General features: G+C 39.3%; 1 protein-coding gene across 1 annotated transcript in view; it reads left to right on the top strand.

Annotated features, from left to right (window-relative positions):
- LOC128701786 (U4/U6.U5 tri-snRNP-associated protein 1) overlaps positions 1-25,422 on the top strand; it is a 39,825-nt gene that overhangs the window by 3,966 nt on the left and 10,437 nt on the right. The window contains exons 3-7 of the mRNA XM_053795711.2: positions 1,311-1,543; positions 2,056-2,187; positions 12,891-13,061; positions 14,049-14,182; positions 18,162-18,273. Coding sequence (XP_053651686.1) covers positions 1,311-1,543; positions 2,056-2,187; positions 12,891-13,061; positions 14,049-14,182; positions 18,162-18,273 — 782 coding nt within the window. The remainder of the gene's footprint in view (positions 1-1,310; positions 1,544-2,055; positions 2,188-12,890; positions 13,062-14,048; positions 14,183-18,161; positions 18,274-25,422) is intronic.

Here is a 25,422-nt window from a genome sequence, read left to right as displayed (position 1 = left end):
CCTGCATGCCTGCTTCACTCCCTGCATGCCTGCTACACTCCTTGCATGCCTGCTACACTCCTTGCATGCCTGCTACACTTCATGCTTAAATTCCATGGTGTTTCTCACTTTCTTTACCACAGGAACTTTATTAGGAACTTTCTTTGGAGCCATGGTTACTTATTTTGCAGTTACACTGCAAAAAAAAAAAGAAGGAAAACAAGCGAAATGTTTGGATGTGTGAGCAGAAGCTTCATTGCACAGCGAGAAACACAGCCAAACTGACACGCAAGCGGCCTCAGCTGGCAGACGGACACGTCTGAAACGGCTGATCACCGAAATAAAGGCCGATCACTGGGAACCGAAAAACCGGCTAATCAGCGAGTTGGCTGATAACAGGAATGGCCGATAACCGACAGTGTGGACCCTCGGTTATCGGCCATTCCTGTACTTACTGTTACTCAAATTTAGGCCAATACTGATATCATCATAATTAGTTAATACCTACTGATACCAATACGGCACATCCCTACAATTAAGAGGGTTGTGGATAGCCAAGAAGAGAGAAGTAGGAAGCATCAAGTAGCCTGATTTAAATTTTAAGAGTGGTTTTTTTCACATAGTGATGACTATAGTTTTAATGTTTCCCATTTGTAAATAATAATAATAATATCTGTTTGTTGATTGTTTGATTTATTGAATAGCACACCATTTATATTTCTTATGCCTTCTCCCTGCTTAATTTGTCTACTTTCCTTTCTGATGCACCTACCTTTATTGCAGAAAACCTTTGACTACTTAGTTGGCACTGGTTTGTTTCAGTAGCTATAACCATGATTCTTCAGCCATTGTTCTTGCCTTACCACTTCCACCTCTAGTGGTCCCCCTTCCCCATATCTTACACTTTGTCATGAAGACCTTTATGACCCTTTTAGGTTTAGTGCTTTCAATACATACACAGTAGTAGTAGTAGTAATAATAATAATAGTAATGTCCATGTGTTATGTTGTGACTCTCTAGGAAGAATATGAAGTCTGAATTAGTGAACATTAGAATGTATAAATGGGTCTTATGTTCAGAAAGCTTATAAAAAACTGTAGATGTGGTATGTATTGTCTAAAACTAGTCTGATGTAATTCTGTTGGCTGACTTTTGGCATGTGATTACATACTCTGATTTCAGATGTTTTGCTGTAGTTCCCTCCCCCCCATCCAGTGCACAAATATATGCCAGTTTTGTATAGCAAATTTCTACCAAGTATTTAATTGTGGATGGCTTTCATAGGCTGAGCACTACATAAACTAAAGAGTGTTGTATCTTGCCATACTCAGGACAACATGCCTTGCGGATTCCACCACCTCCAAAAATTTCAGCTCCACCACTTCAGGTATCAAAACTCTCAGCACCGCCACCTCCCAGAATTTCACCACTGCCACCTCCAAAAGTTGCAAAGCGAACTCCTTCTCCCCCCTCTGCACAGCCATCTGGTGGAAGTGGGGAAATTTCACTTTCAATTGAAGAGACAAATAAGATTCGGGCAAAGCTAGGATTGAGACCGCTGAAGGTTTGTCGTCCTTTACTGCTTATTCTTATGTTAACAGTGCTCTTATATGCTATCTTCAGAGACATTTTATTCAGTAATCTCCATAACTTTACTTTGTTTTTTAAAAGACCATTATTCATTTAGCATATGTAAGTAATGTACTCAAGTTAGATTTTGGAGAATATTTAAAGTATTTTATTGTAGAAATATACAGTATATGGAGTTAATACAACTGGACAACTAGTAAATGGTATCACAATGTAACTCTCCACTGGTAAAAAAAACTAGTAAGTGATCTCAGTGTAACTGTGTCTCCTGGTAAAGACCCCTTCTGTCATAGTTGTATTCACAAAGAGTGCCTCTAATCTGAAGGACGGGTGGCAGTGTTGCAATTGTGATATATAGTGCGCACATTTTTGGAAAGGTAGCCATTGAATGGGTGATGGTGAATGTGTTTCCTAATTTGGGGTCACCCTACCTTGAATTTAAGTGGTTAATATGGTAAAAAAAAAAAAAAACTCTCTGCCCTAAAGGTTGAATCAGCACCTGTGAAAGAGGATGAAGAGAAACCAGATGTCATAGAGATAGAAGATGACAACATAACCACAAGCAAGGTTGAAGAATTTGTACACAAACCTGCTGAAAGCATTACCCAAAAGTTACAGGTATGTTAAATATGTGAACTGTAATGCTTTTTTTTTTTTTAAATGTTAAAAACATATGTTAATTTTAAAATGATTGGAAACAACTGTATAGTATCAAGTGCATAGTTTTGAGTTCTAGTTTTAATCTGCCTGAAATGAAATGCTCTGCATCATCAGGGGCTTTTGATACACAAATAACCCACACTTAGGAGACTGAAACTTGGCCCTCACAGATGCTGTCTTGTTGAAGCATCCCTTCTATTCAAATTCAAAGTTTATTCTCTATAAGGATTACAATGCTGAGTTTACAGAATTTGGTTATTGTGTGGTTTACATGTAGTAAAATAATAATTACAGAGTACCACTAGAACACCTAGCATGGCTAGGCATTTCGGGCAGACTTAAATTAAATCTTAAGTTTAAAATATTACAAAATTATGAGGTAAGTTGGTATTATGGCTAAGTGACTAAATACTAGTTTGTGAGTTTAGCAATGTGAATGCTTTTGTTTTGGCACTATACATAATTTCAGTATTGGAGTATCACAGGCCAACTTATGACTAGTTAAGATTCATTATTTTGAGATTGAGATTGATATTTTTGTTTATGGTCAAATGGGTGAGTGAGTGTAAGTGTTAACCACCAGGTGGTATTCATGTAATTAGTTGACAGGGTGTATCAGGGAGATAAGATGTTTTCTGATGGTAGTTTTGAAGGTGATGAATGTGTCTGCAGTTTTAGAATTTTCAGGTAGGGTGTTCCAGATTTTAGGGCCTTTGACATACATTGAATTTTTGTAAATGTTTAGTCGGACACGGGGAATGTCATAGAGATGTTTGTGTCTGGTGTTGTGCCTGTGGGTTCTGTCGCAACTATCAAGAAAGCGTTTTAGGTCAAGGTTAATATTGGAATTTAAGGTCCTGTAGATGTAGATTGCACAGTAGTAAGTGTGGATGTACTGAACAGGGAGTAAGTGTAGATCTATGAAGAGGTGGGGGGGTGCGTTGCCAGGGATGGGATTTAGTGATTATTCTTACTGCGGCTTTTTGTTGGGTTATTATTGGCTTTAGGTGTGTTGCTGCAGTTGAACCCCAAGCACAGATAGCATAGGTGAGGTAGGGATATATAAGTGAATGGTATAGTGTGAGAAGGGCAGTTTGCGGCACGTAGTATCGTATCTTGGAGAGGATCACAACCATTTTGGATACTTTTTTGGTTATGTGTTGGATATGGGTGCTGAAGTTCAGGTTGTTGTCGAGGTATAGGCCTAGGAATTTGCCTTCATTATGCCTGGTAATTAGAGTGTTGTCGATCTTAATGTTAATTTGCGCATCTCCTGCTCTGCTACCAAACATAATGTAGTAGGTTTTGTCAGTGTTAAGCATAAGTTTATTGGCTGTCATCCAAGTCGATATTTTGATCAGCTCCTCATTAACAATGGTGTTGAGGGTGGCAAGATTAGGGTGAGAGATGACATAAGTCGTGTCGTCAGCAAAGAGAATGGGGTTCAGGTGTCGAGATACGTTTGGAAGATCGTTGATGTATATGAGGAAGAGCAGGGGACCAAGGACACTTCAAAGCGGAACTCCAGTATCAAGTGGCTGTGTTGTTGATGCTGTGTCTTTAATGGTGACATACTGATACCTATTAGTAAGGTAAGATTTGAAATATGCAAGCGCATGGCCTCTTATACCATAATGGTCAAGTTTGTGGAGTAGGATGCCGTGGTCTACTGTGTCAAAAGCTTTTCTTAGGTCAATAAAAATTCCTAGTGGATATTCCTTATTTTCCAATGCTGTGTAAAGCAGATCTAGCATTTTTATGATTGCATCGTTAGTGCTTTTATTTTTCCTGAATCCAAATTGGCAGGGGTTGAGTATGTTTTGTGCCGTTATAAATGAATATAGTCTCCTGTGCACGAGTTTCTCAAAGATTTTGGATAGCAATTGTAAGTTTGATATTGGCCTATAGTTGTTTAAATCTGTAGGGTCACCACCTTTATGTATTGGTGTAACCCTTGCCGTCTTGAGTAGTTTCGGGAAGGTGCTAGTTTCTAGTGACTTGTTAAAAAGTAATGAGATAGCATGCGAGAGGACATGGGCCGCTCTCTTGTACAATAATGGTGGGACATGAGACAGATTCCCTGAGTTATTTTTAAGTGACTTTATAATCTCGGTGACTTCCATGGGCTCAGTTGGAGCAAGATAGAAGGAATTTGGGAAATTTCCATCGAGGTAGTCCCCGGCATGGGCATTGGTACGTAGGATTTTATTGGCGAGATTAGAACCTATGGTTGAGAAGAAGTCGTTTATCTTGTTAGCTGTGTCAGTGGGATGCAGTGGTGTTTCATTAGGTTTAGTTAGGGCAATATTCTTGGTTTTTTTCAGTTTGTGGGTCCCTAGAATCTGAGAGAGTGTTTTCCAGGTCTTTTTTATATCTCCTCTTGTGTCAGTGAATCTACTGGAGTAGTATAGTTGTTTGGCTTTCTTTATTACTTTGGTGAGGACTGATGAATAGTGTTTAAGAATATCTTTGTGTATTAAGCCCTGTCTATATTGCTTTTCATATTGGTGTTTCTTATCAATGGATTTCAGAATGGTGCTGGTTAGCCATGGGCAACCAAGTCGTTTGTTTGTGATCTGTTTCGTTTTTATAGGGCAATGTTTGTTGTATAGTCTAAGTAATTTGTTAAGAAAAATGTCTGTCCAGTCATCAATACCATTGGCCTTGGAGAATTCTGTAGGCCAGTCAACAGTCTCTAGGTCAGCTGTGAACTTCTTTATTGAGGCCTCGTCATGGAGTCTAAATGAAACTTGGTTGTATTCAAGTGGTGGTTTACTAATGTTTGTCAAGAGGAAGGTAGGGTAGTGGTCTGTAGTGCTATCTGTGATTATCCCTGATTTAAGGGGGGCTAGTATATTGGTCCATATGTGGTCTATTATGGTTGCACTTGTTTCAGTGAGCCTGGTTGGTTTAGTTATTGTTGGTATGAGAAGTGTGTTGTTCATATTGTTGATGAAATCAGTTACAGGCTGATCATCTAGTAGGCCAAGGTTGATGTTGAAGTCTCCAGCTAAGAGAAGGTTGTGCTTATTCATTTGTCTGTTTGTTATTAGTGCCTTTAGTTTCTCACTGAAATTTGGGATGTTTGTGTGGGGTATCCGGTAAATGGCACCGATTGTTATAGGCGTCTTAAGGTTTTTTACAGTAAAATTAGCAAAAATGTATTCTCAATATTCATCACTAAAGCAAGTGATGCTAATACAAGATAATTGGTTAGAGTAATAGATTGCAATACCACCCCCAACTTGGTATGGTCTGCAGTTGTGGATTGCTGTGTATCCTGGTAGAGGGTAGATATCTATTGTGTCCTGCTTAAGCCAGGTCTCCGTAAGAATAATGCAGGAGAAGGGTGTCTTTAGTGATTCAAGGAGTGCCAGGAGGTCATCATAGTGTTTGCTTAAGGACCTAATGTTGTAGTTAAGTACTGATAGACTTTTAGCATTGTTTAGGATAGTGCTGGCTTGTGATGCTGTGTAGTAAAGGCAGTTACTTTCCAATAGGTTTTGATTGTGTGTCAGATTATGGAGGTTTAGATCAGGGTCAACGTGATCAATCATCTTCTAGGTTTAAATTATGGTTATTTATATCCTGAGTTGTGTGTTGAGTTTTAGTACTGATATCTGTAGTGGTGGGAAGTTTGGACAAGTGTATAGCTATAGCATTTTGGTCATGTAGAGTGTAGTCACTAATACACATAACGGAGTTGGTGTTGTCTATGTGTTGTGCTGGAATGAGCTAAAGTACAACTAGGTTTTTTTTTTTTTTTTTTTTTTTTTTTTTTTTTTTTTTTTTTTCCCCCCCAACAAGTCGGCCGTCTCCCACCGAGGCAGGGTGACCCAAAAAAGAAAAAAAAATCCCCAAAAAGAAAATACTTTCATCATCACTCAACACTTTCACCACACTCACACATTATCACTGTTTTTGCAGAGGTGCTCAGAATACAACAGTTTAGAAGCATATACGTATAAAGATACACAACATATCCCTCCAAACTGCCAATATCCCAAAACCCCTCCTTTAAAGTGCAAGCATTGTACTTCCCATTTCCAGGACTCAAGTCCGACTATATGAAAATAACCGGTTTCCCTGAATCCCTTCACTAAATATTACCCTGCTCACACTCCAACAGATCGTCAGGTCCCAAGTATCATTCGTCTCCATTCACTCCTATCTAACACGCTCATGCACGCTTGCTGGAAGTCCAACCCCCTTGCCCACAAAACCTCCTTTAACCCCTCTTTCCAACCCTTTCGAGGACGACCCCTACCCCTCCTTCCTTTCCCTATAGATTTATATGCTTTCCATGTCATTCTACTTTGATCCATTCTCTCTAAATGACCAAACCACCTCAACAACCCCTCTTCTGCCCTCTGATTAATGCTTTTATTAACTCCACACCTTCTCCTAATTTCCACACTCTGAATTTTCTGCATAATATTTACACCACACATTGCCCTTAGACAGGACATCTCCACTGCCTCCAACGTCTCCTTGCTGCTGCATTTACCACCCAAGCTTCACATCCATATAAGAGTGTTGGTACTACTATACTTTCATACATTCCCTTCTTTGCCTCCATAGATAACTTTTTTGACTCCACATATACCTCAACGCACCACTCACCTTTTTTCCCTCATCAATTCTATGATTAACCTCATCCTTCATAAACCCATCCACCGACACGTCAACTCCCAAGTATCTGAAAGCATTCACTTCTTCCATTCTCCTCCTCCCCAATTTGATATCCAATTTTTCTTTATCTAAATCATTTGATACCCTCATCACCTTACTCTTTTCTATGTTCACTTTCAACTTTCTACCTTTACACACATTCTCAAACTCATCCACTAACCTTTGCAATTTTTCTTTAGAATCTCCCATAAGCACAGTATCATCAGCAAAAAGTAACTGTGTCAGTTCCCATTTTGAATTTGATTCCCCATAATTTAATCCCACCCCTCTCCCGAACACCCTAGCATTTACTTCTTTTACAACCCCATCTATAAATATATTAAACAACCATGGTGACATTACACATCCCTGTCTAAGACCTACTTTTACCGGGAAGTGTTCTCCCTCTCTTCTACATACCCTAACCTGAGCCTCACTATCCTCATAAAAGCTCTTTACAGCATTTATTAACTTACCACCTATTCCATATACAGTGGACCCCCGCATAACGATTACCTCCGAATGTGACCAATTATGTAAGTGTATTTATGTAAGTGCGTTTGTACGTGTATGTTTGGGGGTCTGAAGTGGACTAATCTACTTCACAATATTTCTTATGGGAACAAATTCGGTCAGTACTGGCACCTGAACATACTTCTGGAGTGAAAAAATATCGTTAACCGGGGGTCCACTGTACTTGCAACATCTGCCACATTGCTCCTCTATCCACTCTATCATATGCCTTTTCTAAATCCATAAATGCAATAAAAACTTCCCTACCTTTATCTAAATACTGTTCACATATATGCTTCAATGTAAACACTTGATCTACACATCCCCTACCCACTCTGAAGCCTCCTTGCTCATCCGCAATCCTACATTCTGTCTTACCTCTAATTCTTTCCTGGTATACTCAGTAAACTTATTCCTCTATAATTTTTACAGTCTCTTTTGTCCCCTTTCCCTTTATATAAAGGGACTATACATGCTCTCTGCCAATCCCTAGGTACCTTCCCCTCTTTCATACATTTATTAAACAAAAGTACCAACCACTCCAACACTATATCCCCCCCTGCTTTTAACATTTCTGTCATGATCCCATCAGTTCCAGCTGCTTTACCCCCTTTCATTCTACGTAATGCCTCATGTACCTCCCCCACACTTACATTCTGTTCTTCTTCACTCCTAAAAGATGGTATACCTCCCTGGCCAGTGCATGAAATTACCGCCTCCCTTTCTTCCTCAACATTTAAAAGTTCCTCAAAATATTCTCGCCATCTACCTAATACCTCCCTCTCCCCATCTACTAACTCCCCTACTCTGTTTTTAACTGACAAATCCATACTTTCCCTTGGCTTTCTTAACTTGTTTAACTTGCTCCAAAAATTTTTCTTATTTTCATTAAAATTTCTTGACAGTGCCTCTCCCACTCTTTCATCTGCTCTTCTTTTGCACTCTCTCACCACTCTCTTCACCTTTCTTTTACTCTCCATATACTCTGCTCTTCTTATAACACTTCTGCTTTGTAAAAACCTCTCATAAGCTACCTTTTTCTCTTTTATTACACCCTTTACTTCATCATTCCACCAATCACTCCTCTTTCCTCCTGCCCCCACCCTCCTACAACCACACACTTCTGCCCCACATTCTAATACTGCATTTTTAAAACTATTCCAACCCTCTTCAACCCCCCCACTACTCATCTTTGCACTAGCCCACCTTTCTGCCAATAGTCGCTTTTATCTTGCCCGAACTTCTTCCTCCCTTAGTTTATACACTTTCACCTCCCTCTTACTTGTTGTTTCCACCTTCCTCTTTTCCCATCTACCTCTTACTCTAACTGTAGCTACAACTAAATAATGATCCGATATATCAGTTGCCCCTCTATAAACATGTACATCCTGGAGCCTACCCATCAACCTTTTATCCACCAATACATAATCTAACAAACTACTTTCATTACGTGCTACATCATACCTTGTATATTTATTTATCCTCTTTTTCATAAAATATGTATTACTTATTACCAAATTTCTTTCTACACATAGCTCAATTAAAGGCTCCCCATTTACATTTACCCCTGGCACCCCAGATTTACCTACTACTCCCTCCATAACATTTTTACCCACTTTAGCATTGAAATCCCCAACCACCATTACTCTCACACTTGATTCAAAACTCCCCACGCATTCACTCAACATTTCCCAGAATCTCTCTCTCTCCTCTACACTTCTCTCTTCTCCAGGTGCATACACGCTTACTATAACCCACTTTTCACATCCAATCTTTATTTTACTCCACATAAACCTTGAATTTATACATTTGTAGTCCCTCTTTTCCTGCCATAGCTTATCCTTCAACATTATTGCTACTCCTTCTTTAGCTCTAACTCTATTTGAAACCCCTGACCTAATCCCATTTATTCCTCTCCATTGAAACTCTCCCACCCCCTTCAGCTTTGTTTCGCTTAAAGCCAGGACATCCAGTTTCTTCTCATTCATAACATCCACAATCATCTCTTTCTTATCATTTGCACAACATCCACGCACATTCAGACTTCCCACTTTGACAATTTTCTTCTTCTTATTCTTTTTAGTAATCTTTACAGGAAAAGGGGTTACTAGCCCATTGTTCCCAGCATTTTAGTTGACTTTTACAACACGCATGGCTTACGGAGGAAAGATTCTTATTCCACTTCCCCATGGATATAAAAGGAAAAGTAATAAGACCAAGAACTATTAAGATAAAATCAAAGAAAACTCAGATGAGTGTGTATAAATAAATGTGTACATGTATGTGTAGTGTGACCTAAGTGTAAGTAGAAGTAGCAAGACATGCCTGTAATTTATAATCTATAATCTATAATCTAGGTATAAACTAATAATATAAAAATACAAATTAAAAATAGCACAAGACTCTCACTTGTAATTGCACTAAGGTCTAATGTAATGACTTTGGTATAGTCTATGTATTGAGCTAAAATGAGCTATAGTACAACTAGGTTTAATCTAATAATATAAAAATACAAATTAAAAATAGCACCAGATTCTCACTAGTAATTACACTATGGTCTAATATAATTGAATTTGGCTTCGTCTCTGTAAATATTTGCCTTCCATTCTCACTACATTATCACATGCTCCTAACTTCAGAACACTCATGACTTGACCTGATCTTTATCTCCTCTTCTTACCTCTTCACCTTTCCTATCTTCTGCCTAGGTGGGTTCTGTCCTATGGGGTTTTGCCCTGCAGGGATTTTGTTTTACCCTGGTGGAACATTAGCTCTCCTGCAGTGCTCCTCTGTTCTCTTGTTCATTAGACTACCTCCACTATTAATACTACTACTGATATTAATATTTCTTTGCTAACACTCCACTCTGTGCCCCCTTTTTTTTTCACTACCACTACCTTTTTATTGCCACCTCCATCACTGTTGCATTACTGCTACTTTCTTTCAACACACCAGCCGTATCCCACCGAGGATACATTTACATTTTACATTTAGTGATTTATACAGGAGAAGGGATTACTAGCCCCTTGCTCATGGCATTTTAGTCGACTCTTACAACACGCATGGCTTACAGAGGAAGACTTCTGTTCCACTTCCCCATGGAGATTACTGCTACTAAATAACTACTTACTACTAACTACCACTGCTACTAACTACCACTGCTACTAACTGCCAATGCTACTAACTGCCACTGCTACTAACTGCCACTGCTACTAACTGCCACTGCTACTAACTGCCACTGCTACTAACTGCCACTGCTATTAACTGTCACTGCTACTAACTACCACTGCTACTAACTGCCGCTGCTACTAACTACCACTGCTACTAACTGCCACTGCTACTAACTGCCACTGCTACTAACTGCCACTGCTACTAACTGCCACTGCTACTAACTGCCACTGCTACTAACTGCCACTGCTACTTACTATGACTACTACTTACTACTACTTACTACTACTACTACTTACTACTACTACTACTTACTACTACTTACTACTACTACTACTACTTACTACTACTACTACTACTACTATACTACTACTACTACTATACTACTACTACTACTATACTACTACTACTATACTACTACTACTACTATACTACTACTACTATTATTACTACTGCTAACTACTACTAACTCCCACTACTATTAAGTAGATTTATGGGCAGTTGAAAAGTTCTGAACCTTTCAAAGTGGGATTCAAGATGGGACACATGTTGAGCCCACATATCAGTAACTATTAATTGCCACTACTACTACTAACTACCACTACTACATTATTACTACCTCCAGTCCCTTATCACTTCTCTGTGTGACTAGTTAATGGTCCAGCTTGGACCAAAACGCCGTCATAAGTTTCAGTCTTAAGTGCGAGTTATTTGTGTATTGTTCCAGTCACGGTATTGTGTCTTTTCATTTTGTAAGGGCTTCTATTGTATGCAATAAATGTTGCCTAATTTTGTAACTATTATGTACACTTAGAAAATAAAATTTGTTTTAGTGCATTTACTAAGGGTACATAAAAGAAAAAAACATATATTTTTCACCTTTCTCTTTCTGTACAAATGTCTATGCACTTAGTTATATCATGAGTATACCAGAAGTGTGCAGTGGACACAGGTAATGCTTATTTGCAGTCTTTGTTTATACTTTTGAAGGGCTTGATACAAAATTGCATACCTTAATTTATAAAAAAATTGTGTATGAATAATTTTTACTTGTGCTGGTATTTGGCAGTGTATGCATTGTTGCATAGCACATAGGAGTATGGATGTAGATGGAAGGTGGCTTTCCTGTCATGGATGCAACAGTACATGAGCAGTGAGCATATGACATGCCTTCCCTCTATTGAAGGTAGTGACCTTTCATTCTTGCTTAAAGATGATGCTGGCAAGGAGGGAAGGCTATTGTGGGCAGACCCTAGAACCACATGCCATATAATGCACACAATCAATAATACATTGCTAGGTGGATAAACTGTCAACAGCAATACTATACACACGTATCTAACAACCAGACTTCAACATCTCGCTTTTTTTCATGTTATTACATGCAGGAAAAGGAGTAACCAGTCACTTACCCCAGGCAATTTAGTTGCCTTTTACAACACTCTGGCTACCGGGAAAGAATTCTAACACATTTTTTAAGGTATCTGAGGGGAAAAGTTAAAGATGTAAAAGCTGTTAAGAAATAAACAAGAAGGAATAGCTAAATATGTAGTGAATAGGTACTGTAATAAGGTTTATAGTATGGATATTTAATGTTCATGAGCCGTATCAAAAAAATAAATAATAAAAGGAAAAGCAGTAAATGTAAATGTAAAATATTTTACAGGCTTTTAGTTTTCATTCATGTGATGGTATTATCTTACTCTCTGGACAGTTGTCATCTTTATACCTTCAGAGACATCATATATACTACAAATAAAATGACTTAAAAATTTGGGCTTGCATATATACAAACACAGACACTCCATAATTGCCCACAACTGGTCTCCTGGGAGGCAGGAAGATAATAATTTTAGGGTGAAAAAATGCAGGCTATGAACAAAATTTTTGTCTTTTAGCTATGAAGTTTAAGGCAACATGCATCATTTGCATTTCAGAAAAATTTGCCCTTAATTTTTAAAGTCTACTGTATTATGCAGTTTAATAAAAAAAAATCCCATTTAATCAATTACCAAATTAAAGTTAATGAGAAAGTAAAGATTATTCATCCAAATTTCAGGGACTAGCCTTGAAGATATAAAAAACTTCCTGTGCAGTATGCTCGCCTATAAGTAAGTCGGACCCCTTTTATTAAATAAATTATTTCCATCAAAATTTCCAATTTAAATGTGAGTATGTAGTACACTTTATCTTTTGTTTTATAAGATAACTTTTTTACTGTGTGTTAATGGACACCCAAAAAATATCTGCTTTCATTTTTACAAATGCAACATCTTAATATATTTAATGCAAATAACTTCTAACTGCAGGTAGAAAAGCTGAGGGAGAAAATAGCTGCCCAGAGAGAGAAACGACGCATCAAGGAAAAGTTGCGCAAGGTGAAGACACTTGGTGAATCCGACAGTGATGATGAGAGTGCCTTGGCTTGGGTAAAGAAGTCACGTCAGAAGGCAAAGGAAAGAGAACTGGCTGAAAAAAAGGTATGGAATACCACATTTTATTTTTCCCATTACAGGATACTGAACATGGTAATGTGTGTGTGTTGGAATTTAAGGAAACTGCTTAACAAGACTAGTTTTGAAGGCTAGAAATAAGGTGCCTATACTTTTTTGAAAAAATCAGGTAGTGATATGGTTCAGAAGATTATTTTTGTGATGTATGTGCCCTTCTGGAAAGATGGCTATGGTGTATTTATAGTAAATCTATTTTCTTCTTCGGATCACCCTACCTTTGAGATTTGGCTGATTTCTAATAAGTTATTTCAATCTGTCACTTAAATTTTTTCAAAAGTGTGACCACCTTACAATTCTTCCTTAATTAATGTTTAATAAAATGTACAGGCTTGAAAATTGTGCTTGATTGCATATAATGCTAATTCATATGAAGAATTTAGTCCATGTTAGATGTGTACGAGTTTCATAAGTTATAAATTGTGAAACTAAAATTTATTTAAGCTATGACTTGAGAAACTACTCTTATTTCTTGCTGATAGGCAGCTAAAACTTAGGTCTGATTGCTTTTTAGATATTAAGGTTTTTGAAGACAAAAAGCAAATTAATTTCTTATGCTGAAATTCATAGAGAGGTGTATTTTTTAGCAGCACACGCTGTAACATTGAATCCCTTAAGCTTGTGAAAGTCTCTTGACTCAAGGAATTGGAGCTACCCTTCCTTGGATCAAGCTCAATTATTTCTCATTCCCTACTCACTGTATAACCTCTACAGGTTTAGCACTTCCTATAATTATAATAAAAATACTATAATTTGAACTAGTTAAACCACTTAATAGTGGAACAGTGGAGTAAGTTGTGAGTAATGCAAGATAATTAGTACAAAAGTGTAATAAAAATCACATTTAAAAATGCCCAAACTGCAACCACTTGTTACCATGTTACCTTATATATGTATATAGGATGTGGTAAGAACAATGTGAGTATATAGTCAAATGTTTCTTTGTTTGTGCCGCAGAGCAAGATGTTGGAGGAGTTAGATGCGCAGTTTGGCATTGGTGATTTGGTGGAGCAAGAGATGATAGAGCAGAAAGTAAAAAAATACTCCTACAATGATTTGTCAGGGCTTCAGGTGCAGCATAATTTTTCAAGGTCAGTTACCCTATGTGGGCACAATAAAATTTCAGTAATACATGTTAGTTTCAGGGGGATGGGACCACAAAATAAGTAAGCATAAATGTATGTACATACATAAATGCATGGTAACATTGACTCATACATGCATGCATGCATATTTAAGTTTTCACTGACAATTTTGAGCTTATCTACAGCAAACCCCTCAGGAAATTACAAATAGTAAATTGTACTGTGCTTAATGTTTGTGTAATCTATCTTGCTTGCAGTGTGTCTAGATTTCTTGTCTAGGCAAGCATAAGTGATATGTACACTTTCACAGGGCCTTTCTTAACTTGCAGTATATGTAAAATCTTCAATGTCTTTTTAGTCTTAAGTTAGGTAGGTATAAGCTTGCCCAAAATGCTCTGCATAACCGGGAGCTTACTGTGTGCAATATTAAGTGTCATCCATTTTTGTACAGTTTGTGTATCATGTGCAAATAAAGAATTTAAATTTGAGATGGAGCTTCCACAGATATTTTTATTTTTAACACGTCGACTGTTTCCCACTGAGGCAGGGTGACTCAAAAGAAAGAAAGAAACTTTCATTGTCATTCAACACTTTCACCATCACTCATATATAATCACTGTCTTTGCAGAGGTGCCCAGATACAACAGTTTAGATAGTCACTCCAAACTCCCAATATCCCAAACCCCTCCTTTCAAGTGCAAGCACTGTACTTCCCATTTCCAGGACTCGCGTCCGGCTAACCGGTTTCCCTGAATCCCTTCACAAAATATTACCTTGCTCACACTCCAACAGCTCATCAGGTCCCAAAAGCCATTCGTCTCCATTCACTCCTATCTAGCATGCTCACGCATGCTTGCTGGAAATCCAAGCCCTTTGCCCACAAAACCTCCTTTACCCTCTTCCTCCATCCTTTTTGAGGACAACCCCTACCCTGCCTTCCTTTCCCTACAGATTTATATGCTCTCCATGTCATTCTACTTTGATCTATTCTCTCTAAATGACCAAACCACCTCAACAACCCCTCCTCATCCCTCTGACTAATACTTTTATTAACTCCACACCTTCTCCTAATTTCCACACCGAATTCTCTGCATAATATTTACACCACACATTGCCCTTAGACAGGACATCTCCACCACTTCCAACCGCCTCCTCGCTGCAGCATTTACAACCCAAGCTTCACACCCATATAAGTGTTAGTACCACTATACGTACTTTCACACATTCCCTTCTTTGCCTCTGTAGATAACGTTTTTTGTCTCCACATATACCTCAATGCACCACTCGCCTTTTTTCCTTCATCAATTCTGTGGTTAACCTCATCCTTCATAAGCCCATCTGCTGACAAGTCAACTCCCAAATATCTGAAAACATTCATTTTTTCCATACTCCTTCTCTCCAATGTGATATCCAATTTTTCTTTATCTAAATCGTTTGATACACTCATCACCTTTCTCTTATCTATGTTTGCTTTCAACTTTCTACCTTTACACACTGTCCCACACTCGTCCACTAACCTTTATAACTTTTCTTTAGAATCTTCCAAAAGCACAGTATCATCAGCAAAAAGTAACTGTGTCAACTCCCATTTTTTATTTGTTTCCCCCCATAATTTAATCCAATCCCTCCCTAACACCCTAGCAGTTACTTCTTTTACAACCCTATCTATAAATATATTAAATAACCATAAAATTATATTACAACCTTTTATTTTTTATTTATATAAAGGGAATCTCTGAAAAAATGTGTTCTGATAGACTAGTACAGTGGACCCTCCCATTTTGTCTTTAATTTGTTCCAGTCTCCAGCGAAATGTGAAATTGACTAAAACTAAAACCATTTTCTCCATAAGAAATTATGTAAATCCAGTTAATTCGTTTCAGACATCCAAAAGTATAAACAAAAAATACATTTTATAGAGAACTATATTCCATGGCTAATTTATCTATCACAATTCATCTAATATGACATAAACAATATTAATAACTTAGAAGCATGATATATACTCTAGAATGAATAGAATAAGTCATTACGTATGTGAGGAGTAAGTGGTGGTGGTGGTGTTGGGTTTATAAGGGCCACTGAGAAAAGCTGTGTACATGTATATTAGTGGTGGTGGAGGCCGCAGCAAAAGACACGAACGCTATTCAGACAAACAAGCTACGTAATTTATAAATAAGAAATATTTACACTTCCTGTACCTTGGAGATGCTGGCATTGGTTTAGGGTGGTGGAAGATAGGCAGGGCGGCGTATGTTTGTCAGTGGACCTGTATACCTCCAGTAACATTGGAGGAGTCAGTTTCATGTCGTCCTTTTTCTCTCGCTTAATCGCTTAACTTACTTGCTACACTGTTAATGCTACACTTTATCGCTGGCTAGCGCTATAGCCTTTATCCACTTCTGCTGCTTTAGTATTGTACATATCGTAGAATCACTCAATCACTGAAGAAGGCACATTCTCCCCTCTCTCTTCCTCATCCACTTTGGTAGTGCCTTGCTACAAGTTTTTTCTTGAATTCTATTGTGTTTCTCACATTCTTTATCAACAGACTGGCACTAGCAGCTCTTTGGGTCCATGGTGGCTTACTTAGCAGTCACACAGAATAAACAAGTGCAAAAAACAATGAATTATTACGAAATGTTCCCTATGGCCTCGCAGGATAATGTTCACTTGCCCATAAACAAAGCGACACTGCCTCCTCAGAATGCATGTGTGGGAGGTTGTACATGCGGCACACTCGGACATGTACAGTACAACCGACGAGAACGGAGGAAAGCAACGGAACTAATATTTTTACCGTACCACCAACGAGAATGGAGGAAAGCAACAAAAACGGAGCCAGTAATTTTACAGAAAAAATCAGCGATAACGGAAATGAGCGAAAACAGAGCCCATCAAAAAGGGAGGGTCCACTGTGTATGTAAATTTTCCTAGACTTTTGTACGATAATTTAAAAATTCTACATTGAACTGAGATGAGAGAGACTTTTATTTTTTTTTAACACACTGGTCATCTTCCACCAATGGAGGGTGACCCAGTAAAAAGGAAACACTTTCACTATCACTCATGTCTTCACTGTTTTCCCAGAAGTGTGCCAACATTATAGCTTGAGTGCCTCCTCAAACTACAATATCCCCACCCCTCCTTGTCAGAGTACAGGCATTGTAATTTCCACCTACAGGACTCGGGTCTGGCTAACTGGTTACCCTGAATCCCTTCATAAATGTTATGTTGTTCACACTCCACCAGCACATGAAGTCATAAAAACCACTTGCCTCCACTCCTAACATGCTTACACATACCTGTGGGATATCTAAGCCTCTCGCATACAAAACCTCCTTTACCCCCTCCCTCCAATCTTTCCTAGGATGATCCCTACCCCACCTTTCCTCCACAACAGATTCATACACCCTCCAAATCATCCCATTTTGATCCATGCTCTCTAAATGTCCTAACCACCTCATGAACCCTTCCTCAGGCATGTGGACAATACCTTTAGTAACTCCTCTCCTCTTAAAATGAAGAGACTTTTAACGATCACTAAATTAAATTTAAGTATTTTTTCCTCAAAGGCCATTTTCAGCTAGACAGGATACCTCTGAGAAGAGAGCAGTACCAAGCAGAAAATGATCAATAAATGAGTGATTCTTATATCAGTCTTGTGTATCAGAAGATACATCTCTTTTACTGCTTACAAACGTGTATGATACATAAACATTATACATACATATATAGTTTAAGATAGAGTGCTTCATTGCAGAGAAAATGGTAATAAACATTACTAAACTATAACATGTAACAGAGTATCCAACAGGTAGGATTTTTGGAAGGATATGAAAATGTTAGAGAGTTTCATCATGAAAGTGAGTTAGGGATAACTAGAAAAGTTTGTGTGGCAGTTTTAAAAAAAGATTGATGCAATAAATGATTGTAAAATAAGTTAGAAATAATAGTTTTATCTTGGAAAACTTGGTGTTTTCAGATTTGATACTGGAGAAACAACTATCTTAACCCTGAAGGATAGTAAAGTGTTGGATGGAGAGGAAGATACACTCATAAATGTCAACATAGTGGATGATGAAAGAGCAGAGAAAGTAAGTCACTTCTGGTTTACTGTCATTTAGAAGTTGGTGCAATTATTTAATAAATGTATGGAAGAGGGTAAGGTACCTAGGGATTGGCAGAGAGCATGCATAGTTCCTTTGTATAAAGGCAAAGGGGATAAAAGAGAGTGCAAAAATTATAGGGGGATAAGTCTGTTGAGTGTACCTGGTAAGGTGTATGGTAGAGTTATAATTGAAAGAATTAAGAGTAAGACGGAGAATAGGATAGCAGATGAACAAGGAGGCTTTAGGAAAGGTAGGGGGTGTGTGGACCAGGTGTTTACAGTGAAACATATAAGTGAACAGTATTTAGATAAGGCTAAAGAGGTCTTTGTGGCATTTATGGATTTGGAAAAGGCGTATGACAGGGTGGATAGGGGGGCAATGTGGCAGATGTTGCAAGTGTATGGTGTAGGAGGTAGGTTACTGAAAGCAGTGAAGAGTTTTTACGAGAATAGTGAGGCTCAAGTTAGAGTATGTAGGAAAGAGGGAAATTTTTTCCCAGTAAAGGTAGGCCTTAGACAAGGATGTGTGATGTCACCGTGGTTGTTTAATATATTTATAGATGGGGTTGTAAGAGAAGTAAATGCGAGGGTCTTGGCAAGAGGCGTGGAGTTAAAAGATAAAGAATCACACACAAAGTGGGAGTTGTCACAGCTGCTCTTTGCTGATGACACTGTGCTCTTGGGAGATTCTGAAGAGAAGTTGCAGAGATTGGTGGATGAATTTGGTAGGGTGTGCAAAAGAAGAAAATTAAAGGTGAATACAGGAAAGAGTAAGGTTATGAGGATAACAAAAAGATTAGGTGATGAAAGATTGAATATCAGATTGGAGGGAGAGAGTATGGAGGAGGTGAACGTATTCAGATATTTGGGAGTGGACGTGTCAGCGGATGGGTCTATGAAAGATGAGGTGAATCATAGAATTGATGAGGGAAAAAGAGTGAGTGGTGCACTTAGGAGTCTGTGGAGACAAAGAACTTTGTCCTTGGAGGCAAAGAGGGGAATGTATGAGAGTATAGTTTTATCAACGCTCTTATATGGGTGTGAAGCGTGGGTGATGAATGTTGCAGCGAGGAGAAGGCTGGAGGCAGTGGAGATGTCATGTCTGAGGGCAATGTGTGGTGTGAATATAATGCAGAGAATTCGTAGTTTGGAAGTTAGGAGGAGGTGCGGGATTACCAAAACTGTTGTCCAGAGGGCTGAGGAAGGGTTGTTGAGGTGGTTCGGACATGTAGAGAGAATGGAGCGAAACAGAATGACTTCAAGAGTGTATCAGTCTGTAGTGGAAGGAAGGCGGGGTAGGGGTCGGCCTAGGAAGGGTTGGAGGGAGGGGGTAAAGGAGGTTTTGTGTGCGAGGGGCTTGGACTTCCAGCAGGCATGCGTGAGCGTGTTTGATAGGAGTGAATGGAGACAAATGGTTTTTAATACTTGACGTGCTGTTGGAGTGTGAGCAAAGTAACATTTATGAAGGGATTCAGGGAAACCGGCAGGCCGGACTTGAGTCCTGGAGATGGGAAGTACAGTGCCTGCACTCTGAAGGAGGGGTGTTAATGTTGCAGTTTAAAAACTGTAGTGTAAAGCACCCTTCTGGCAAGACAGTGATGGAGTGAATGATGGTGAAAGTTTTTCTTTTTCGGGCCACCCTGCCTTGGTGGGAATCGGCCAGTGTGATAATAAAAAATAATAATAATATAATAGAAGATTTTATGCATCCATATTAGTGAAGAGAATAAGTGAAGGCTTATTATTTAAATCATGTTCTTTAGTAGGAAATGATGAATATTACAGTGCTAGGTTATCATATGTTGTGCAGGGCTTTAGTTCAAGCCTGAGGCTTGGTTAGTTTACAAGGCCATTTTTTTTATTGCATGCAGAGAACTACTGATATGGTCTTGTACTGTATAGAATCTTTTCCAGACATTGCACCTGCCCTCATGTTTAAAAGACAGTTGAAAATTGTCATGTGCCATAAATAAGGCTGCCACCATATACACTGAGACAGCTAGAGACAAATGGGAATTATTAGGTGGGGTCATTGGAGGTATTAGAGAGGTGACAGGAATATTTTGAGGAGCTGTTAAATGTTGATGAAGAAAGGGAGGCAGGGCTTCCATACATTGGCCAGGGCACTGAGTTATTAAAAGTATTCAGAGGGCTGAGGATGGGTTGTTGAGGTGGTTTTGTAGATTTAGAGAGGATGGAGCAAAATAGGGTAACTTGGAGGGTGTATAAATCTGCAGTGGAGGGAAAGTGGGGTAGGAGTCACCCTAAGAAAGGTTGGATTGAAGGGGCAAAGGTTTTGTGTGTGAGGGGCTTGGACATCCAGCGGGCATTTGTGAGCATGTTAAATACGAGTGAGTGGAGGCAAATGGTTTTTGGTACTTGACGAGCTGTTGGTGTATGAGCAAGGTAACTTTTGTGAGGGGATTCAGGGAAACTGGTTAGCCAGACTTAGAGTCCTGGAGGTGAAAAGTACACTGTCTGTACTCTGAAAGAGGGGTGGGGATATTTGCAGGTTTGAAGGCATCTGAACAGTATATCTGGCAATACAATGAATGATGCTGAAAGTGATTCTTCTTTTTCGGGTCACCCTGCCTCAGTGGGCGGTGGCCAGTTTATTAATTTGAATTGTGATGTATGTACACTTTTGGTAAGATAGCTATTAAATAAGTGATGGTTTGTTTTGGGGGTAGGGTAATTACTTAGGTGAGAGACGGCTGGCTACAAACGCACACACAGGAAGGCCCTGCTTTACGGCGTTTCGCTAATACAGACATTTCAAATTATGACCAAAACTTGTTATATCCCCCCCCCCCCCATTTGCTAATATGGTCTCCATGCACCAATGTTTGTTTACATCCTCTGTGAGCTCTGCATCTCTCCATTATGTCTGGAAACTTTTCAAATTTCAAGTGTTGTAAAGTTATTCTATATTTTATATATCTCCTTTCAACAAACCGGCCATATCCCACCGAGGCAGGGTGGCCCAAAAAGAAAAACAAAAGTCTCTCTTTTTAAATTTAGTAATTTCTACAGGAGAAGGGGTTACTAGCCCCTTGCTCCCAGCATTTTAGGAATAAGACAGGGAAACATGCACCAACAGGGAATACAGTCACAGAAACCCAAGGCAAACGGAAACCAAGCCTGTGCACATACTTGGTATCTGCAGACATGGGAAATCTGGAAAAACAGACGGGACGTGCAACTATGACCACCCTAGAAAATGCCATGCCCATATGACAACAGGAAAATGCAAACTCCCTTCCTGTAAGCTTTTTCACCCTGAAATGTGTACCTCTTCAGTACAGGAAAGACTGTGCTATAACTTAAATTGCCAGGCACACCATCTAAAGGGGACAAAAAGATACAAAACATCCAGGCCATGGGAAAACCTGGGTAGCCACAGCCACTCAAGAGGGAGAGGTTTTTTAGTGCCAGGAAGGAAAAAAAAACTGGCAGGAAATGGCAGAAATCGTACACCAAATCCAGTCATTCCTGGAGTGGAACCACAGTCGATGGCCTCCACTCCAAACCAACAGATACAGATACTAATGCCAGAAAAAAAATCCCCCCACCAGTACCAACAATACCACCAGTCCGATGACATTCTTCTTTGCAAATATACAGGGTCTAAAGCCAGCAACAAACAACAAAATACCTTTCATCCGTGGACTGCTTGCAGAGGCAAAGGCAATGTTCGCGGCTTTCACTGAGACCCACATAAAGGATCACTTGGACAACGAAATATGGATCCCAGGTTACAACCTATACAGATGTGACAGAGTGAACAGGCAAAAGGGAAGGGTTGGCCTGTACATTGCAGAGTCATTTGTTTGCACAGAACTGCTAAAGGCCTCAAATGATGTAGTGGAAGTTTTAGCAGTAAAGGTCGAGAACCAAAACCTAGTCATTGTGGTAGTCTACAAGCCTCCGGATGCAACATCCCAGCAATTCCAGGAACAGCTGTTAAAAATTGACCACTGTCTAGAAAATCTTCCAGCTCCTGCACCCAACATCTTGCTCCTGGGGGACTTCAACTTAAGGCACCTAAAATGGAGGAATATAGCAAATAATATTGTTGCAGTAATAACACCAGGAGGCAGCTCTGATGAAAACTCACACTCACACGAGCTTTTAAATCTCTGCACAAAATTCAATTTAAACCAGCAAATAATAGAGCCTACTAGACTGGAGAATACACTAGACCTCATCTTCACTAACAATGATGATCTGATAAGAAATGTCACCATATCAAAAACAATATACTCAGATCACAACATAATTGAGGTTCAGACATGTATGCGTGGAGCCCCAGACCGACATAATGAGACTAGTCACGAGGGAGCATTCACCAAATTCAACTTCAATAACAAAAACATAAAGTGGGACCAAGTAAACCAAGTCCTAACCAATATAAGCTGGGAAGATATACTAAGCAACACAGACCTCAACTTATGCCTAGAACAGATTAACTTGGTGGCACTCGATGTATGCACAAGGCTTATTCCTCTAAGAAAAAGGAGGAGTAGATGTAAAATAGAAAGAGACAGGTGCTCCCTTTACAGGCGACGGAAAAGAATAATAGAGCGGCTAAAATAGGTCAATGTATCTGAAATGCGTAGGGAGACACTGGTCAGAGAAATAGCAAGCATCGAACTCAAGCTAAAGGAATCTTATAGGAGTCAGGAATCGCGCGAAGAACTAAAAGCCATAAATGAAATCGAAAGAAACCCAAAGTATTTCTTCTCCTATGCCAAATCAAAGTCGAGAACAACGTCCAGTACAGTGGACCCCCGCTTAACGATCACCTCCAAATGCGACCAATTATGTAAGTGTATTTATGTAAGTGCGTTTGTACGTGTATGTTTGGGGGTCTGAAATGGACTAATCTACTTCACAATATTCCTTATGGGAAAAAATTCGGTCAGTACTGGCACCTGAACATACTACTGGAATGAAAAAAGTTCGTTAACCGGGGGTCCACTGTATTGGGCCCCTACTTAAACAAGATGGGTCCTACACAGATGACAGCAAGGAAATGAGTGAGCTACTCAAGTCCCAATATAACTCAGTTTTTAGCAAGCCGCTAATCAGACTGAGAGTCGAAGATCAAAATTAATTTTTTATGAGAGAGCCACAAAATTTGGTTAACACAAGCCTATCCGATGTTATCCTGACGCCAAATGACTTCGAACAGGCGATAAATGACATGCCCATGCACTCTTCCCCAGGGCCAGACTCATGGAACTCTGTGTTCATCAAGAACTGCAAGAAGCCCCTATCACGAGCCTTTTCCATCCTATGGAGAGGGAGCATGGACACGGGGGTCGTCCCACAGTTACTAAAAACAACAGACATAGCCCCACTCCACAAAGGAGGCAGTAAAGCAACAGCAAAGAACTACAGACCGATAGCACTAACATCCCATATCATAAAAATCTTTGAAAGGGTCCTAAGAAGCAAGATCACCACCCATCTAGAAACCCATCAGTTACACAACCCAGGGCAACATGGGTTTAGAACAGGTCGCTCCTGTCTGTCTCAACTATTGGATCACTACGACAAGGTCCTAAATGCACTAGAAGATAAAAAGAATGCAGATGTAATATATACAGACTTTGCAAAAGCCTTCAACAAGTGTGACCATGGCATAATAGCGCACAAAATGCGTGCTAAAGGAATAACAGGAAAAGTCGGTCGATGGATCTATAATTTCCTCACTAACAGAACACAGAGTAGTCGTCAACAGAGTAAAGTCCGAGGCAGCTACGGTGAAAAGCTCTGTTCCACAAGGCACAGTACTCGCTCCCATCTTGTTCCTCATCCTCATATCCGACATAGACAAGGATGTCAGCCACAGCACCGTGTCTTCCTTTGCAGATGGCACCCGAATCTGCATGACAGTGTCTTCCATTGCAGACACTGCAAGGCTCCAGGCGGACATCAACCAAATCTTTCAGTGGGTTGCAGAAAACAATATGAAGTTCAACGATGAGAAATTTCAATTACTCAGATATGGTAAACACGAGGAAATTAAATCTTCATCAGAGTACAAAACAAATTCTGGCCACAAAATAGAGCGAAACACCAACGTCAAAGACCTGGGAGTGATCATGTCGGAGGATCTCACCTTCAAGGACCATAACATTGTATCAATCGCATCTGCTAGAAAAATGACAGGATGGATAATGAGAACCTTCAAAACTAGGGAGGCCAAGCCCATGATGACACTCTTCAGGTCACTTGTTCTATCTAGGCTGGAATATTGCTGCACACTAACAGCACCTTTCAAGGCAGGTGAAATTGCTGACCTAGAAAATGTACAGAGAACCTTCACGGCACGCATAACGGAGATAAAACACCTCAATTACTGGGAGCGCTTGAGGTTCCTAAACCTGTATTCCCTGGAACGCAGGCGGGAGAGATACACGTTAAGAGACCATACAATAAGTGTCAGGGGCCCGAGACTGTTCAACTGCCTCCCAGCATACATAAGGGGGATTACCAACAGACCCCTGGCAGTCTTCAAGCTGGCACTGGACAAGCACCTAAAATTGGTTCCTGACCAGCCGGGCTGTGGCTCATACGTTGGTTTGCGTGCAGCCAGCAGCAACAGCCTGGTTGATCAGGCTCTGATCCACCAGGAGGCCTGGTCACAGACCAAGCCGCGGGGGTGTTGACCCCCGGATCTCTCTCCAGGTAAACTCCAGGTAAACACATGACTTACGGAGGAAGAATTCTGTTCCACTTCCCCATGGAGATAACAGGAAATAAACAAGAACAAGAACTAGTAAGAAAATTGAAGAAAACCCAGAGGATTGTGTGTGTATATATATATATATATATATATATATATATATATATATATATATATATATATATATATATATATATATATATATATATATATATAATATAAATATATATATATATATATATATATATATAATATAATATATATATATATATATATATATATATATATATATATATATATATATATATATATATATATATATATATATATATATGCATATGCTTGTACATGTATGTGTAGTGTGACCTAAGTGTAAGAAGTAGCTAGATGTACTTGAAATCTTGCATGTTTCTGAGACAGAAAAAAAGACACCAGCAATCC

Source organism: Cherax quadricarinatus, chromosome 37 (genome assembly GCF_038502225.1).
Source record: "Cherax quadricarinatus isolate ZL_2023a chromosome 37, ASM3850222v1, whole genome shotgun sequence".
NCBI classification, from domain to species: domain Eukaryota; kingdom Metazoa; phylum Arthropoda; class Malacostraca; order Decapoda; family Parastacidae; genus Cherax; species Cherax quadricarinatus.
The sequence above is the reverse complement of the archived record's forward strand: the minus strand, read 5'-3'. Positions and strand labels throughout refer to the sequence as shown.